Source organism: Rhea pennata, chromosome 5 (assembly GCF_028389875.1).
Source record: "Rhea pennata isolate bPtePen1 chromosome 5, bPtePen1.pri, whole genome shotgun sequence".
NCBI lineage: Eukaryota > Metazoa > Chordata > Aves > Rheiformes > Rheidae > Rhea > Rhea pennata.
In genome coordinates this window covers 15,322,078-15,337,365 of record NC_084667.1, presented here as the reverse complement: position 1 = coordinate 15,337,365, position 15,288 = coordinate 15,322,078, and the positions used below count along the sequence as shown (strand labels likewise).

General features: G+C 37.6%; 1 protein-coding gene across 2 annotated transcripts in view; it reads right to left on the bottom strand.

Annotated features, from left to right (window-relative positions):
* The window catches only part of TTBK2 (tau tubulin kinase 2), a 100,559-nt gene that overhangs the window by 62,580 nt on the left and 22,691 nt on the right, over positions 1-15,288 (bottom strand). For both annotated transcript variants that reach the window (XM_062577620.1, XM_062577621.1), the window contains exons 2-3: positions 11,594-11,753; positions 4,106-4,253 (exon numbers count right to left, since the gene is read on the bottom strand). In XM_062577620.1, the coding sequence (XP_062433604.1) occupies positions 4,106-4,253; positions 11,594-11,662 (217 nt within the window). In that variant the 5' untranslated portion in view covers positions 11,663-11,753. The remainder of the gene's footprint in view (positions 1-4,105; positions 4,254-11,593; positions 11,754-15,288) is intronic.

Below are 15,288 nucleotides of genomic sequence, written 5' to 3'. Positions count from 1 at the left end.
TGTGTGTCTGAGTGTGAGATTTTCATTTGACAAATGCAATAAAAGCCTCTAAACCTTGGTTCATTCAGGGAAACCACATTTGGACTGGAATAGCAACTTCAGTGTGGTAAATTCTTTGGAAATTAACTTTCCTATAAGCCCTCTGCAGATGCTGGGAGTTCCTTTTCTCTCTGCGTGGGACACCTGTGAGCCACATGCCTGCGGAGCAAGGGGAGGAAGAGATAGCAGGAGGGCTGCAGTTGATGGCTCTGCCTCGGGAGCGAGGCAGCCGAAGCACGGTCCTGCAAGCAGCACGGTACCACGAGCGCTCGCTTGGCGGCCGGATGCAGCTCACCACGACATTCTGCTACAGAGCTGTAGGCGCAGGAGAAAAAAGTCTGTAAGGGCGTGCGAGACGGAAACCAACCGAGTGAGTCTGACTCTCACTGAGATTTGATAAATCTGGCTTCTCTGATCCTGCTGTATGAACTGAAACAGATGGCCTAACAACATGGTTTTTTTTTAAAAAAAAAGCCACTGAAAAAAACCCCTAAACAAAAAAATACACCATCTGTTGCAGCAGATTGCTTTAAAGATGTGGCAGCTTAAAGAGTTAAATAGTATTCTAACAACAAAATTTAGAAGATAACATCATTGCCAGGAAAAAAAAAAAAGACAAAAATAACAAAGATGCACTCCATGACTAAGCTATATTAAATGGCCCTACCAATGAACATAACAGGCATTTTAAAGTGCATATAATTAACAAGAAAAACCTACTCCTCCCAACTCTTTTTACTGGAAAATTTTCATAATTAAGATAGAAGCCATAAAACTAGTCTACATACTTAAGCATGCTTTGCAACATCAGGAATAGCTTTTCTGAAGTTTTTCATTACTCACTGTGCTGCATACCTATAGAGCTATGACTCATTTCACCACTGCAATGAATGACCACACTGTTTTAATTTTCAAAATTTCTGAAAGCAAAAAGTAATAAGAAATAGTACATCCTTGCATTTCTGCCAACAACCATTCTCATTTCTGTTTCACACTTTCTATGAAATAAGACTCTGATTCAGAAACTCCAAAGCACGCTTCTGACTTTGAGCACATGAGTAGTTCTAGTGAAGAAGCTGGCGTATCTACTTGCTGTTTTGCTGGACTGCCACTAAATTACATCTGCTTTCTAATTCTTTCCTCAAAGCCTGTTTCTTCAAAATTTCCGCAGAAATCATACACTACAGCAAATATATCTTTCAAAATTTGAGATCCACACTTCAAAGAATTCTGAATGATTCTGTTGGACCATTTTAGCAGTGAGGCAAAAACCATGTCCTCCTTACATACTATTCATACGTCAACTTGCCAATTTTTGCACGGAAAGGGATTTTCATGACAATTACATTCCTTCCTCTGATTTGAATTATGTCCAGCGCAACCAGAACATCTTGAAAATGAGAAAACACAAGTCCTTTGAGAAAAGAATAATAATACACACACACACACACACACACACACACACACACACACACACACTAAAAAAGGGATAAAAGAACAAGATAACCTGGTCTCAGAAGATGCATGCTATTAAAAGGTAGCTACAAAAATATCCTACAAAAATTGTCTACAATTTCACCTTCTCCAAACCAGTGACCCTGCAGAAAAAAAATCTTGTCAAAAAGAAGTAAAATCCACCACTCTATCTGATAAAAATCCTGTGAGTATGGTTAAAAAAATATCTGTAGGAAAAAAAAAAGTTTCTGTTCCTACTATTGATCTCAGTACGTCCTAAAAGTAGCTCCATAACCTATCTCTTTCCTCAGTCACTTTCTTGATCACCTACAGCTTTTCCTACCTAAAACTAAAATATGACACTGTGCTGTGGAACTCAAAGTCCACTGCCAGTATCACTACCATGGAATCAGTGATTCAGGGTTTTTTAGGGATTTTTTGTTTGTTTTCTTTTTTTGTTTGGGTTTTTTTTTTTTGTTAATGAGTAAGAGATTTTTCAGAGAAAAAAAATTAAGTAAAACTATCTAAAACCTAAACTGTTTTCCTCACTAGAAAGCCTGTCAAAAGAATTCCTTGTAAAAATTTTTATATGAAATCAGTTTTCAGTTATACAAAGATTTCAATTTATTTTCTTGTTTTCTCTGAAAAGTGATACTGAGAAGATAAATAACATAGCAGAAATATCTTTACATCGAGAAGCTGCTTCAATGCCTCAGTGGATCCGTCTTCAGCTGTTCCTTTCCTGCGTTGTTTTCATCTGGACAGCGTTGCCCATGATTCTGTACAGCTAGGGATTCTTCCATGGAAAACTTCAACTGTGACAGGAGTTACACTCCAAAAGTGAGATTGATACCAAAATCTACAACTACTCTCACAAGGCCCTAGGGCAATAGTCACAAATCGATTTTTGATGATTTTGGCCAACATTTTTTGCTTTCAAATTTTCACTCAAATGTTATTTTTTTTCACAAAAAGTAAAAAAGTCTTAGTAGGAAAAAAAGCACCTTTTTAACCTTTGACCTCAAAACTTCACTATACTTAAATGCACGTTAGGTTATAATGCAACACCTCATAATATAAACTGAGTGGCACGTAAGCCCTAAATAAGTACATAGGACTCCAGTTACACAGACAAATATAGGCTAGGTTTTTACAAATCAATCAGCACTGAAGGATCTTGAAATTTTCGTTACTCTATTTCAGATATTAGTATTTTCCTTACTACTTTAGCTACTTCAGCTATACAATTTTAGATACTCTTTGGTTTTCATTAAAAACAAAATCAAACTTTATTTTGAGAAAAAGCTTGAAAAAAATAAATCTAAATATTTTTAAGTCCAAGAGTTACAGAGTATCTATTTCTCCAAAATTCATGATTTTTAAGATAATTTCTTTTAAGAACCCTAGTTGCAGAGTTCTAAATTTGAGACTGGCAGTATCGGAATTTACTTGCATGTCTCTGGACTAGAAACTCTAAAATTCAAAGAAAGCTAATATATAGCCACTAATTCTTCCTAGTCCACTTTATAATACTAGAGGTTTTTGAGAAATTCTTTAAAAATTATATCAACAAGAGAGGTTAAAATATTCATAGTATAACATATGACACATCTGCCCTCTTACATCTTTAGAGGCTGTCAATTTCTGTTGTAATGTAACCTTAAGAGCAGATTAGGCAGCAGCATGTCATATAGATTTTGTTTTGTTGAAACTAGGAGTTGGAAAAAAATTGGCTGCTGACAGAAACTGATGTATTCATCAAAATCTTCTGGACCCAAAATAAATTGTTAAAAAATAATCATTTTTTTAAACTTTCTATTTAATCTTATATTTTGAAAAGTAGCAAAGAGAAACTACTGTATATTTCTCTTTACTGACAGTTTCAGACATTAAAATATGATTTTTAAGCTAATTAAGTAATCTATTCAAAAGTTCAAAGCAATTGGTCAAAACTGTGGTTCTAAAAGATCAAGCAACAGAACCCTAAAAGTATTTCAGAATTCTACACGTGAATAGATTTCTTTTTTTCTCCTACAGGTTGAAGGACTTAAAAGGATGGGAATTTTTGCTATATTTTCCATTTCAACAGCTCAACCGCATTTGCAAGTACTGCCAAGAATAAACAAACACAAACATTCTTATCCTGGCTGCTATGTGAAGGACCCTCAAATATTCAGTATTAGCCCAGAAAGAGAGGCCATCTTAACCAAATTTGGGAAATCAAAAAGCTTTAAAATAGAAAGGGAGGGGGAGAGAAAGCAAAAAAAGATAAAGGGAGCATGAGGATTCAGAATAAACCATATCTGAACATCAAGCTGACACAGATTTTGAGAGCAATTTAATTTTTGTGGTTTTGGATTTTCTTATCATCCTGTTTCAAAGAACAGTTGAGCTGTATCAAAACATTCAGAAGCTCAAAGAGCCTGGCTTTCTGGTCTGCCAAGCCTAAACCTAAAGGCTTCTATTTCACTCCTACAGATAACTTAGTAATTAACTGCAGAATATGGGGAATATTTAATCAAAATATAATGAAATAGAGATTTAAATGAATTTTTTGAAAAAAATAACACACTGACATGCTGCTTCCAGTGTATCTAGGGTACAGCCCTACCTTGCAATTTCTTCAACACAGCTACTTCCATTTTCAGAACCTGCTTTGGCTGCTGGGCTGACTCGACCTTCAGCGCCACGTTTTCCCGGGTGAGCAAGTCCAGCGCATCGTAAATTTCTCCAAAGCCTCCGCCTCCAATTTTTCTCAACTATATTGAAAAGAAATACCCCAAAACACATTTTAAAATGGGGCAAAAAAAGAGAAGAAAGGAAACAAATCAATATTTTTGAATTTCCTGCCAAACTGTGAATAATGTCATATTACTAATATTTTTTAAATTAATATAATCATATCCTTCAGTAAGTAAAAGAGCTATTGAATATTCTACAAAGATATGGTTACTCACAAAAAAAATAGGAAGAGGATCCTAGGAAAGCTAGTTAATACACCTGAGCTCTGTCTGCATTAAAATTTAATTAGCATTTAATACATCGTAAGACTATAAAGTAATATTCCCAGAATAAATGTGACCAAAGTCATCATGCTGAATATACATTTTCCTCAAATAGCCACATACTGCTCAGAGTTCAAATACAAATGCAGTGATATTTTTAAAATGCATCATCATCTTTTTTTCAAAAATATGCACATTGAACAGGAAAATTTTAAAAGCACTTGGAGATATTGCAAAGAGCCAGAATTCTCTATTACATACAGTGAAGTACACATAAAAGTTAAATTGTAAATTATAAGAAATAGCCAAGATCATCTTTACATGCTACACACATTCATGGTTCACTAAAAAACAATAAACATACTAAAGAAATATGCAGCTACAGAAATTTTCATTTGTGTTAAAAGGAGGTTAAAAGGAATGTCACTGGCATAATTTATTAGCATACAGTACATTCAGTGCAAATATTAACAGCTCTATTTTTAACTTTGCTTTAAACGTTCACAGAGGACAAGGACCTGTCTATTTTTCAGTATCAAAAACTAGAGTGTATTCCATTTAACATTTTCATATTGTGATCTCCCCTGTAGAAACTGATAAAACTGAAAAGACAAAATATTTTACCTTGAAAGGATTCAGAAGATTTTCCAAATGTCATTTGAAAATGTAAACTTGCCCAGATTATATGACTATAACTTATTAAGTGTAATCTAAACACTGGGAATCTGGAGATCAGCAACACACCGACCTATCTTCAGGGTCTGAAAATGAAACTAATATTTCCTAATCCAGACAATCAGTCATTTGACTGAAAAAGAAAAAAATTTTAAAAAATAGCCTAGGGCCCCTAAGGAAAAGGAAGAATGTAACAGATGAAATAAGATATAATCATGTTGTTCACCTGCATTTTTCATGTTGCATTATTTTTTTCGGTATGCTTACAATAATACTTGCTATTTCATCATCCATTTTGCATCCTGAAGATCTTTTACTGTCGCAGGCAATTGTCACTTCAGTATTCTAAAGATGAGGAAAAGATGGTCCGAGATATGTAGCACTGTCTACATTATTCACTCCTTTCTGCCTCTCATTGCCAATTTTAAAAAGCTGCACAGGACGGAAAGAACTAACTACAGAACTAACCCACCTAACATCTGCTTATACTGCAATATCTGTTGATTGCAAATTCAGGTAATCGTCTCTTTCTAACAAGCTAACTAGTGACTGCCAAATTCCATCTTCTCTCTTCCCCACAGCCCTTTAATCTTCCTCTGAAGCAGCATACCAGACATGCTACATACACCAGTTTAAGCCCATGACTCTTCAACCCACACCTTTCAAGAAGATAACAAGTTCAAGTACAGAGAATAAAAAATCCTAGATAAGAAGTTTGAGTCTCTGGATGTGACTTGTTTAAGGTGCTAGTCAAGTACAAACCTAGATTTAAGTCTGAAAAACCATGAGAAAGAGAAACCTTCTCTGAGTCACATGAAATACTTGGTACAACTCAGTTACATTCAGATGTATTTAATATATGCAAACTGTTAGTCGATACAGAAGGGACAGCTAAATATTGGAAAAATAGCAGTTTTTCATGCGATTACGGGAAAAAAGAAAAAGATGCAGTTTTGTGACTAATTTGGTAATTTAAAGATTGTGCTTTCCTGTCGCTCCTCTTGGACAGGTACTTCCCCTATCTTTCCTGAGCTAGTGCCAGGCCTCAAACAGTTAAACATAAACATTGACCTGCCTGAAAACCACAGCCACCATGACCACCAACAGAAGCACTTTTGAGAGAGTGAGAAGGCATGGTGAAAAAGGTGAGGGGCACAAGGAAAGATGTGACACACTCTTTCTCCCTGCAGTATAAGCTTTTATCAGCTTATCATACAACTCCTATTTACCAGCTTGGAGATGCAGCCAGGCTGAGAAAAAGAATCTCTGAGAGTCCTTTTCCTGTTTATGTGCTTTGAAAAACGAACATAAGCCTAACAAAATAAGCAGATCAATTTCTATCCTCAGATAAAGTAACAGAATCATTAACATACATCCAATAATAATGGCAAGTCAATAATTCCAGGCACAAATAAGCTTCATTTTAATGGTAGAAAAAGTCTTTTACATGTCCTTTAACACTAGGTCAACCAGCACCACCAGCAGTGAGCTCACATTTTCCTTGGTCGTTTTTTTGTTGTGAACATCCCTATAGAAGCCTTTTCTTGCTGCCTTTCACATCCTTCACCAGTATCAAACTCCAGCTGAGCTTCAGCTTTCACAGAATGGGTAAGGTTGGAAGGGACCTCTGGAGATCATCTAGTCCAACCTCCCTGCTCATGCAGGGTCACCTAGAGCATGTTAGACAGGGTTGCATCCAGGCAGGCCTTGAAGATCTCCAGAGAAGGACACTCCACAACCTCTCTGGGCAACCTGGTCCACTGCTCCGTCACTCTCACAGGGAACAAATTCCCCCTAACGGTCACGCAGAACTTCCTGTGCTTCAATTTCTGCCCATTGCCTCTTGTCCTGTCACATGGGACAACTGAAAAGAGTTTGTCCCCATCCCCCTGACACCCTCCCTTCAGGTACTTGTACACACTGATAAGATCCCCCCTCAGTCTTCTCTTCCCCAGGCTGAAGAGGCCCAGCTCTCGCAGCCGTTCCTCATAGGGCAGGTGCTCCAGCCCTCTGAGCATCTTCGTAGCCCTACGCTGGACTCCCTCCAGTAGCTCCATGTCTTTCTTGTCCTGGGGAGCCCAGAAATGGATGCAGTACTCGAGATGAGGCCTCCCCAGGGCTGAGTAGAGGGGCAGGATCACCTCCCTCGACCTGCTGGCAACACTCTTCCTAATGCACCCCAGGAGACCATTAGCCTTCCTGGCCACAAGGGCACATTGCTGGCTCATGGTCAACTTGTCATCCACCAGCACTCCCAGGTCCTTCTCTGCAGAGCTGCTCTCCAGAAGGTCAGCCCCCAGCTTGTCCTGGTGCCTAGGGTTATTTCTCCCTAGGTGCAGGACCCTGCACTTGCCCTTGTTGAACCTCAGGAGGTTCCTCTCTGCCCAGCTCTCCAGCCTGTCCAGCTCTCTCTGAATGGCAGCACAGCCCTCAGGTGTATCAGCCACTCCTCCCAGCTTGGTATCCTCTATGTCCCCTCATCCAGGTCACTCATGAAGAAGTTGAACAAGCCTGGCCCCAGTACTAAGCCCTGGGGGACACCACTAGCCACAGGCCTCCAACTAGACTCCATGCCACTGATGACGACCCTCTGAGCTGTGCCTTTCAGCCGGTTCTCAGTCCACCTCACTGTCCACTCATCTAACCCACACTTCCTGAGTTTACCTAGGAGGATGTCATGGGAGACAGTGTCAAAAGCCTTGCTGAAGTCAAGGTACACAACGTCCACTGCTCTTCCCTCATCTACCCAGCCAGTCATTCCATCCTAGAAGGCTCTCAGATTGGTTAAGTAGAATTTCCCCTTGGTGAATCCATCCTGACCACTTCTGATCACCTTCTTTTCTTGCATATGCCTGGAGACGACATCCAGAACGAGCTGTTCCATCACCTTTCCAGGGATGGAGGAGTGGCTGACTGGTCTGTAGTTGCCTGGGTCCTCCTTCCTGCCCTTTTTGAAGACTGGAGTGACATTGGCTTTCTTCCAGTCCTCAGGCACCTCTCCAGTTCTCCATGACTTTTCAAAGATGATGGAGAGCAGCCTGGCAACAACATCCAGCTCCCTCAGTACCTGTGGGTGCATCCTATCAGGGCTCAGGGATTTGCAAATGTCAGGTTTGCCCAGATCTCTAATCCTATCCTCCTCAACCAAAGGAAAGTCTTCCCTTCTCCAGACTTTCTCCCTTGTTTCCAGTCTCTGGAATTCTTGAGGGCTGCCCTTAGCAGTGAAGACTGAAGCAAAGAAGGCATTCAGTAACTCTGCCTCCTCTGAATCCCTTGTCACCAGGGTCCCCACCCCATCCAGAAGTGGACCCATATTTTCTCCAGTCCTCCTCTTGCTACTGATGTATTTGAAGAAGCCCTTCCTGTTGTCCTTGACATCCCTTGCCAGACTCAATTCCAACTGGGCCTTAGCCTTCCTCGTTGCATCTCCACATGCTCTGACTGCTTTCCTATAATCCTTCCAAGTAGCCTGTCCCCTCTTCCACATTCTAAGTACTTTCCTCTTCTGTTGGAGTTTTGCCAGGAGCTACTTGCTCATCCATGCAGGTCTCCTGCCCCCTTTGCTGGGCTTTCCTTAACATCCATATCCCACCACACTCAGGCTGTGTCTCCGTTTTCCTTTTGGGTAGCCTTGCCCCTCTTCCACCTCCTATACGCTTCCCTCTTGCTTTTGAGTTCAGATAGGGGTTTCCTGTTCAGTCATGCTGGCCTCCTGCCATGTCTGCTCAAGCTCTTCTACCTTAGTAAGGGCCACATCACCTCTGTTACACTGGCACCACATCTTTCCATCCTGTACATTCATTTCAAGCTTCTCATATCTGCATTCAGCAATTCTCACCCCAAACTCATTCTCTTCATCCTCTTTTCTACTGCTATCTCTCTGTATGCTTCAAATCTGAAGAATGTAATTTCCAAAACAGTTTCCTTTGTGCTCCTACAAATGCATCCTAAATACCCTCCTTAAACTTGCGGAGAAACAATTATCACTGTGTTCAAGTCCCTCCAGACCAGAGTTTTAACAAATGCTTTCAGAGGCAAAGAAGAGGGAGCAGAAAAGGCAGATATAGGATAAAATACAATGCTAACAGATACAGATAACAGTAGAGAGAGTGCCACCAAAGCAAAAGTCTTTTATAAGGTCATTACTTTTCAAACTATAATCACCCCAAATGATGCCTACATTAAATTTAATTTGGCATAGCTTTAAAAAACATTAATCTCGACAAATTCCAGATATGATTTATGATTAGAGAGAACAAGACAGTGAACAGCAAAAACTGTTTTTCTACTGCAAATCTTAAATAATTGCAAGAACACTTTTTTTAAAAAAACTATTTTTTGACTGGTTAAAACAAAATAATTTCATGCACTCAAACTACAGAGCTATTTCTCAAAAGGAAAAGCACAGTGAACTGGAGACAGTTCAAACCAACAACAAAGGAAAAGAGCAAATAAAAATATTACTAACAATTAGAGCCAGTACTCAGTGCCACAAAAACTTCAAGCCCACAGGTTTATACCACCTCATCTTTCCACATAAAGGTTTTTTAAAACAGTCAACTACTTCAAGAACACTAGCAGAGAAATATCAGTATTTCACAGCCTAGTAGAAAATTACTAAACATATTAAAATAGATGCGTTGAGCTATGGAATTTCTGAAACTTGCATGCTGTTGTTTTTTCACTGCCATACCCTATGAAACCCTCCATCCTGAGGGAAACACATCACCTCAAAGGCCGTTAAGAGATCACCAGTATTCTCTATAGAAGCTGAGGAGTTACCCTCGAACAATGTTTGAAATCTTCTGTCTGCAATACTCAATTTGGGAAACATGCAAGTTAAAATGTATCATCAAAGGAGGTGAACAACAACCTACTCTCAAAATTTTCCAAAAGGTGAGACACTGATTTGTTCACCATTCTTCAGTATTTAAGGAAAGAAGATGAAACTGAAGAGAATAGGACTACTGTTACATATTTCAGACAACTGAGTAGTTTTGTGAATAGTGTCTATATTAGTGTAAGGGACTAACAACACAATTACTGCAATATACTGTAAGTTCATAAATAGGAATACCTGAGGAAGGGCATAACCTGTCAATCTGGTAACACTGTCTAGAATTCATCTAGCATTCAACTACAGTCCACTAGTCACCTGCTCAATTTAAGTCACTTGTAAGGAAAAGAACACAGAACTGGAAGGAAAATAGCACAGAATACTTCCCAGCAATCTGTAACAAATTCAAATAAACAGCAAAAGACTGAAATCCAGAAAAATATTGTGCAACAGAGACACTAAGAAATATATCAAGGGTACTGTCAGTCTGACTGCTTTAGCAGCTAATTTGTCAGGTAAAATTATCAGTTAATATCAAATGTACCTCAATAGTCCCTGTAAGCCAGTCCTGCTGGGAAATTTCTCTTAATTCAGTCTCAAATTTGTCAGTAAGTTTAAAGCACAAGAACCTACGCTCTAGCATACCTTGTCCTGTCTTTAGTTATAACCAATATCTAATGCCTGAGGGAAAGACAGAAAAGCAACCCCAAACTCAGTTTTGTTATGTAACAGTGGTAGAGGACCAGGGAGATTTCATTACAACTTTACCAGACAGCTATCAGAAGCCTTAAAATATGGGATTAATATAAAACAAAGACGAAGCAAAAAAAAAAAAAAATAGTGATTCAGTCACAGCTTGCTAAAATCACAGAGACCTGGGACACCAAAAAAGTTCTATTATGAACCGGCTTCCCCCTCCTCCCCCCTAAATCTCCCAGAAATCCATATGCAGAAAAATACTAAAATGATCATGATCAGAGAACAGAGAAGGAACTGTGAGAACCTGGCTCCTTTCCCCTAGCAAAATGGTTTAGAATTGATTTATTTCTCTCTGGATGTAAACCAAGGATATAAAGACCAAAAGGGAAAAGAACTTTCTAAAGTAAAGCAATACTGGCACACAATCAAATGGATATAAACCAGACATGAATAAATTTATGCTACAAAATATAACAAGTAAACAAAAATCATTTCTAATTAGAAGAACAGCAAGGTCTTGAAAGAGTTTCTGGTGTGGGGTAACAAAGCTCACAACCTGTCTAGTTTCAAGAGTGCCTCACTGATTTCCAAAACAGCCTGGACGACATAATCACTTGTTGATTGGATTCAATACCCTACTAAGATTCTTCCCGTTATGCTTTTAACTGGCAATAAATTAAGATTCAAAAGCTTTCCTGAGTCATCACAGAAAAAAAATACCTTAAATCTATGTAACTTCTTTTTGAATGAGTGATCTTAAAGTCTGCTCCCCACCTAACATAAGTATCGAGCAACATATATCTTACAAAAATTTTGAAGCAGAATTTAAAGCACAAACTATGTCTTTTAAAGGAGAAAAAGAATTACAGAAAGACATACTCACCACCTTCCATCTTTCTTTGACCAAGATTCCCACACTGAGGATGTCTGGCTGCTCCCCTCCTCCGCTCATTGCAACTTCCTGGCGCGATGGAGCTGCTATGCGAAGTCTACGTCAGAACAAACCATCCAGATCCCAGGAGTGGCTTCCATTTAACCAGAGGCTGCAGAAACACAGAGCAGAATATCAGACCTCAGTGATTAACAGAATGACACGCCTTACAGAAGCAACGATGTTTCTTACTTAGCACGTACCGCATAATGACTTAGGTCAATCACCGCCAAATAACTTCCAATTAACAAAGCTTCTATAATGTACAGAAAACAAATTGAAGTATCTTTTCTCTCTCTCTTTTTTTTTAATCTGCTCTATCTCAAACCAATGGATCCAATCTCAAAATAATACTAATGACTAAAAAAAAAAAAGCTTTCTGAATATACTCTGTCAACAAGAATATGCTGGTAGTTTCAAATTAGTGTAACTCACAATTAAAAGTAGAGTTAAGATTTAATATTATTATCTTAAAAATCTAAACAGCTATTACATTTATTATAATTAAAATTAATAATTAAATACTAATGATACATAATAGTAGGCTCAAAATATTAACCTCAATCACAAAATAGTTGAAATTTTAATTTATTGCACTGCATAATAATTATTTCATATTTAACAGCTAGTATTAGTTATCATTAAATATGTCTGAAAGTATAATTTCACTGATTTATTTAAGGGTACAATTAGCTAAAAGGGGGGGGGAATCTTGTCTTGGATAACTTAATCAGTTTCATTCTTTAATTTCCGGGCTTTGGGTAATCATCTCTAAATCAGATTTTACATAGCAATACAGTGTTTGTATCTTGGAGATCAAACCATCCATAATCGCTCCCATTAGTGTCTATTACAACAAATTAAAGCAGTATTTCACTTGTTTGCTATGAGCTTTTCTATAAGCACGCTTTTTTGTTACACTCGCGTAATTACTCAAGTGTAGCTCTTCATACAAGCTCTCTTTTCCAATGATAAGAAACTCCCAAAGTGTCCTTGCCTGGATTTGCTTCAATCACTTACTTACAAAATAGCACAAACTAAAAGCTAAAGCCTCTTATCCCTGAACCAGCGTACAAGTGGTATACAATACTGTATTGTATAAAAATGATAATCAAACAGGGTATATTTCTCCTCTGAAATTTTTAACACAATTATACTCTTGAATTTGGAAAGCATGAGCCATCACAATCTGCCAGAGGAAATAAAGATGTTTTAAGTAACTATCAGACTTCGGTACAATGACAGAGAATATTTCTATCATATTGAATAGATCAGTTCTAAAATGCTGTGTTGAAAGCTGAGACCCTAACTAGGGATCTGAAATAGAAGGAAAACTACTAAAACCTACCTGTAATTAATTAAAATCTACTTCTTCTAAAATATCACAGAAATAGCATCTAGAAGAAAAAAACCTTCATTTCACTACTGATGGAAAAAAGGTATCTGTAAACGAGGTAGTTTTATGTCTGGATCTATGCTTTGATACAATTTCTTAATGCAAACAGGAAATGCAAAGTTACCATTTCTTAACAATATAATAATTGCAATATATCTGATCTTACTTTATTATTTAAATTTAAATTTTATTCAAAAGAAAATTAGAATAAATCTTGAATAAAATAATGAACAGATACTAAAGAAAGTAATAACCTTTTCCTTTTCTTGGAATACGAAAAAAATGCAAAAAATTCCATCTCTTCAAAGGTGTTAAGTCATTTAACTACTTATATGTATATTTCTCATTAGCTAAAGAAAGCACAAAATTAACAGTAAGAACACATCTGATTCTGACTCAGACTGTGTTAATAGTCACTAACCAATCAAGAGTCCACTTCTCTACAAGCCAAAAACAAAAACAAAACATGAACTGGTTGCAAATTTAGGATTTCTCCTACTGACATTTATTTGGAGAGAACAAGAAGCTAAAAAATAAAAATGTGCATGTTTACTAATGTTCAATTTGTACAAATTCTCTTCACTCTATGACACAGTTTCTTTAGAAGCTTAAAATCATGTAGGAACTTTGTAAACTCTAAACCCTCTTAACAGCTCTCGCCAGGAACAGCTGAGCAAACTGGTTTAGAAATAACCTGAAATTACCAAGGGTTCTCCCTTGGCCCTCCTGCAAACCTACAGTCCCTCCTTGCCCTTTCCTTCCCCATTTTTTAAGAGATTTTCCTACAGGGCAATTCTATATGTGTTTTAAGAAAGAAATATGTAATCTCCTAAGGGACCAAAAAAAAGAAAAAAAACCCCACCTTTTTAGTACCCATTTTGCTATCCACTTCTAAATAATGAATACCTACAAGAATATGCAAGTATACCTTAGGATACACTTTTATAAGTAATGAGAAAATCGTAGAGTACCGAACACTCCTGTTACAGTTGTAAATTCTGCCATTTAAATCTACTCCAAACAAATAAGAACTCCCTGGAGAAAAATTAATCTGGTTTAGTTGAGGATCTAAATTTATACCAAATTAGTTAGACTGGGTTAAATCCCTGTAAGAATACATTCATTCAGAATACGTAGCCTTACTTAGTTTAATTCAAATGAATGAAGGGAAACTCAATTAAAATTGTGTATTCTGAGTAAGAGCATCTACACACAGATTTAATCAAGTTGAGCTAAACCAATTTAAATTCTGCCAGTGCTAGTAAATCCTCCCCTGTAGATAAGGTCAAAATTCAAAAATAGACCTACAGTGTTAACATTTTAACATTACTAACCACTGACTGTAATTATCAGCCTTTTAAACAGAATTACCATAACATAGTCAAAAACTAAATAGGTCAAAAAGAGAATGAAAGAGCACTAATGAAGGGACAAAGGTCACTACCAAAATAAGATGTTTACAGCTTGTTCGGTGATTTTTCCATTTGCTCAAAATTTTGCCTACCCTTCCACTATCTCCCAGCTATATCAGGTAAGTGCTGGTCCTCACTAAGTAGTATGTTTATGCATATTTTGAGACTTCAAATACCTCTTCTGTCATCAGATTAGAAAAAATATAATGGAAGAAGCATTTACCTCACTAGAGCAAAATCTAAAACCAGCAAGTATGAGTCTTGCTAAAGCTTTCACATATGAATGAAATTCATACCTCTATTAAAAGTAAATGTTTCATTAAAGCAAATGTGTGAGGAGAACAATTTTATGGTTTTATATCCATACTGCTATCAGTCTTGAAACGATACCTGATTTGATACTTACACTTCAAATTGCAATTTATAGTCAGAGCTCTGATAACCATTTCTGAGTGCTATTCATTCAAGCAGTCTGGACTATACTAAGGGATCGTCAGTAACCAGCACTGAATGCAATGTTACGATACACGCACCCGCACAACCACCCCACGCTTCGAGATTTATCATACAAGCACTATAGTGCTGCAGACAACATCTTCTGGATGGCCAGGATAACACAATCTAATTCCTTGTTAAATCTCTTGTCATCCTATCTCATTATAAAGCAATAAACTGTTTGACATCATCAGTCTCTGGTAGTCAGAAGATCCAAAAGCCCAGGACACATTAAGCAATCGCTCGCGCACAGGAGGCAGAAGTTCTCTCCTGAGCCCCGAGGGAAAGGTGCTGAGCTCCTGAAGCACAACAGTCTACTGCAAGCACTGCGTTACTAAAGAAAT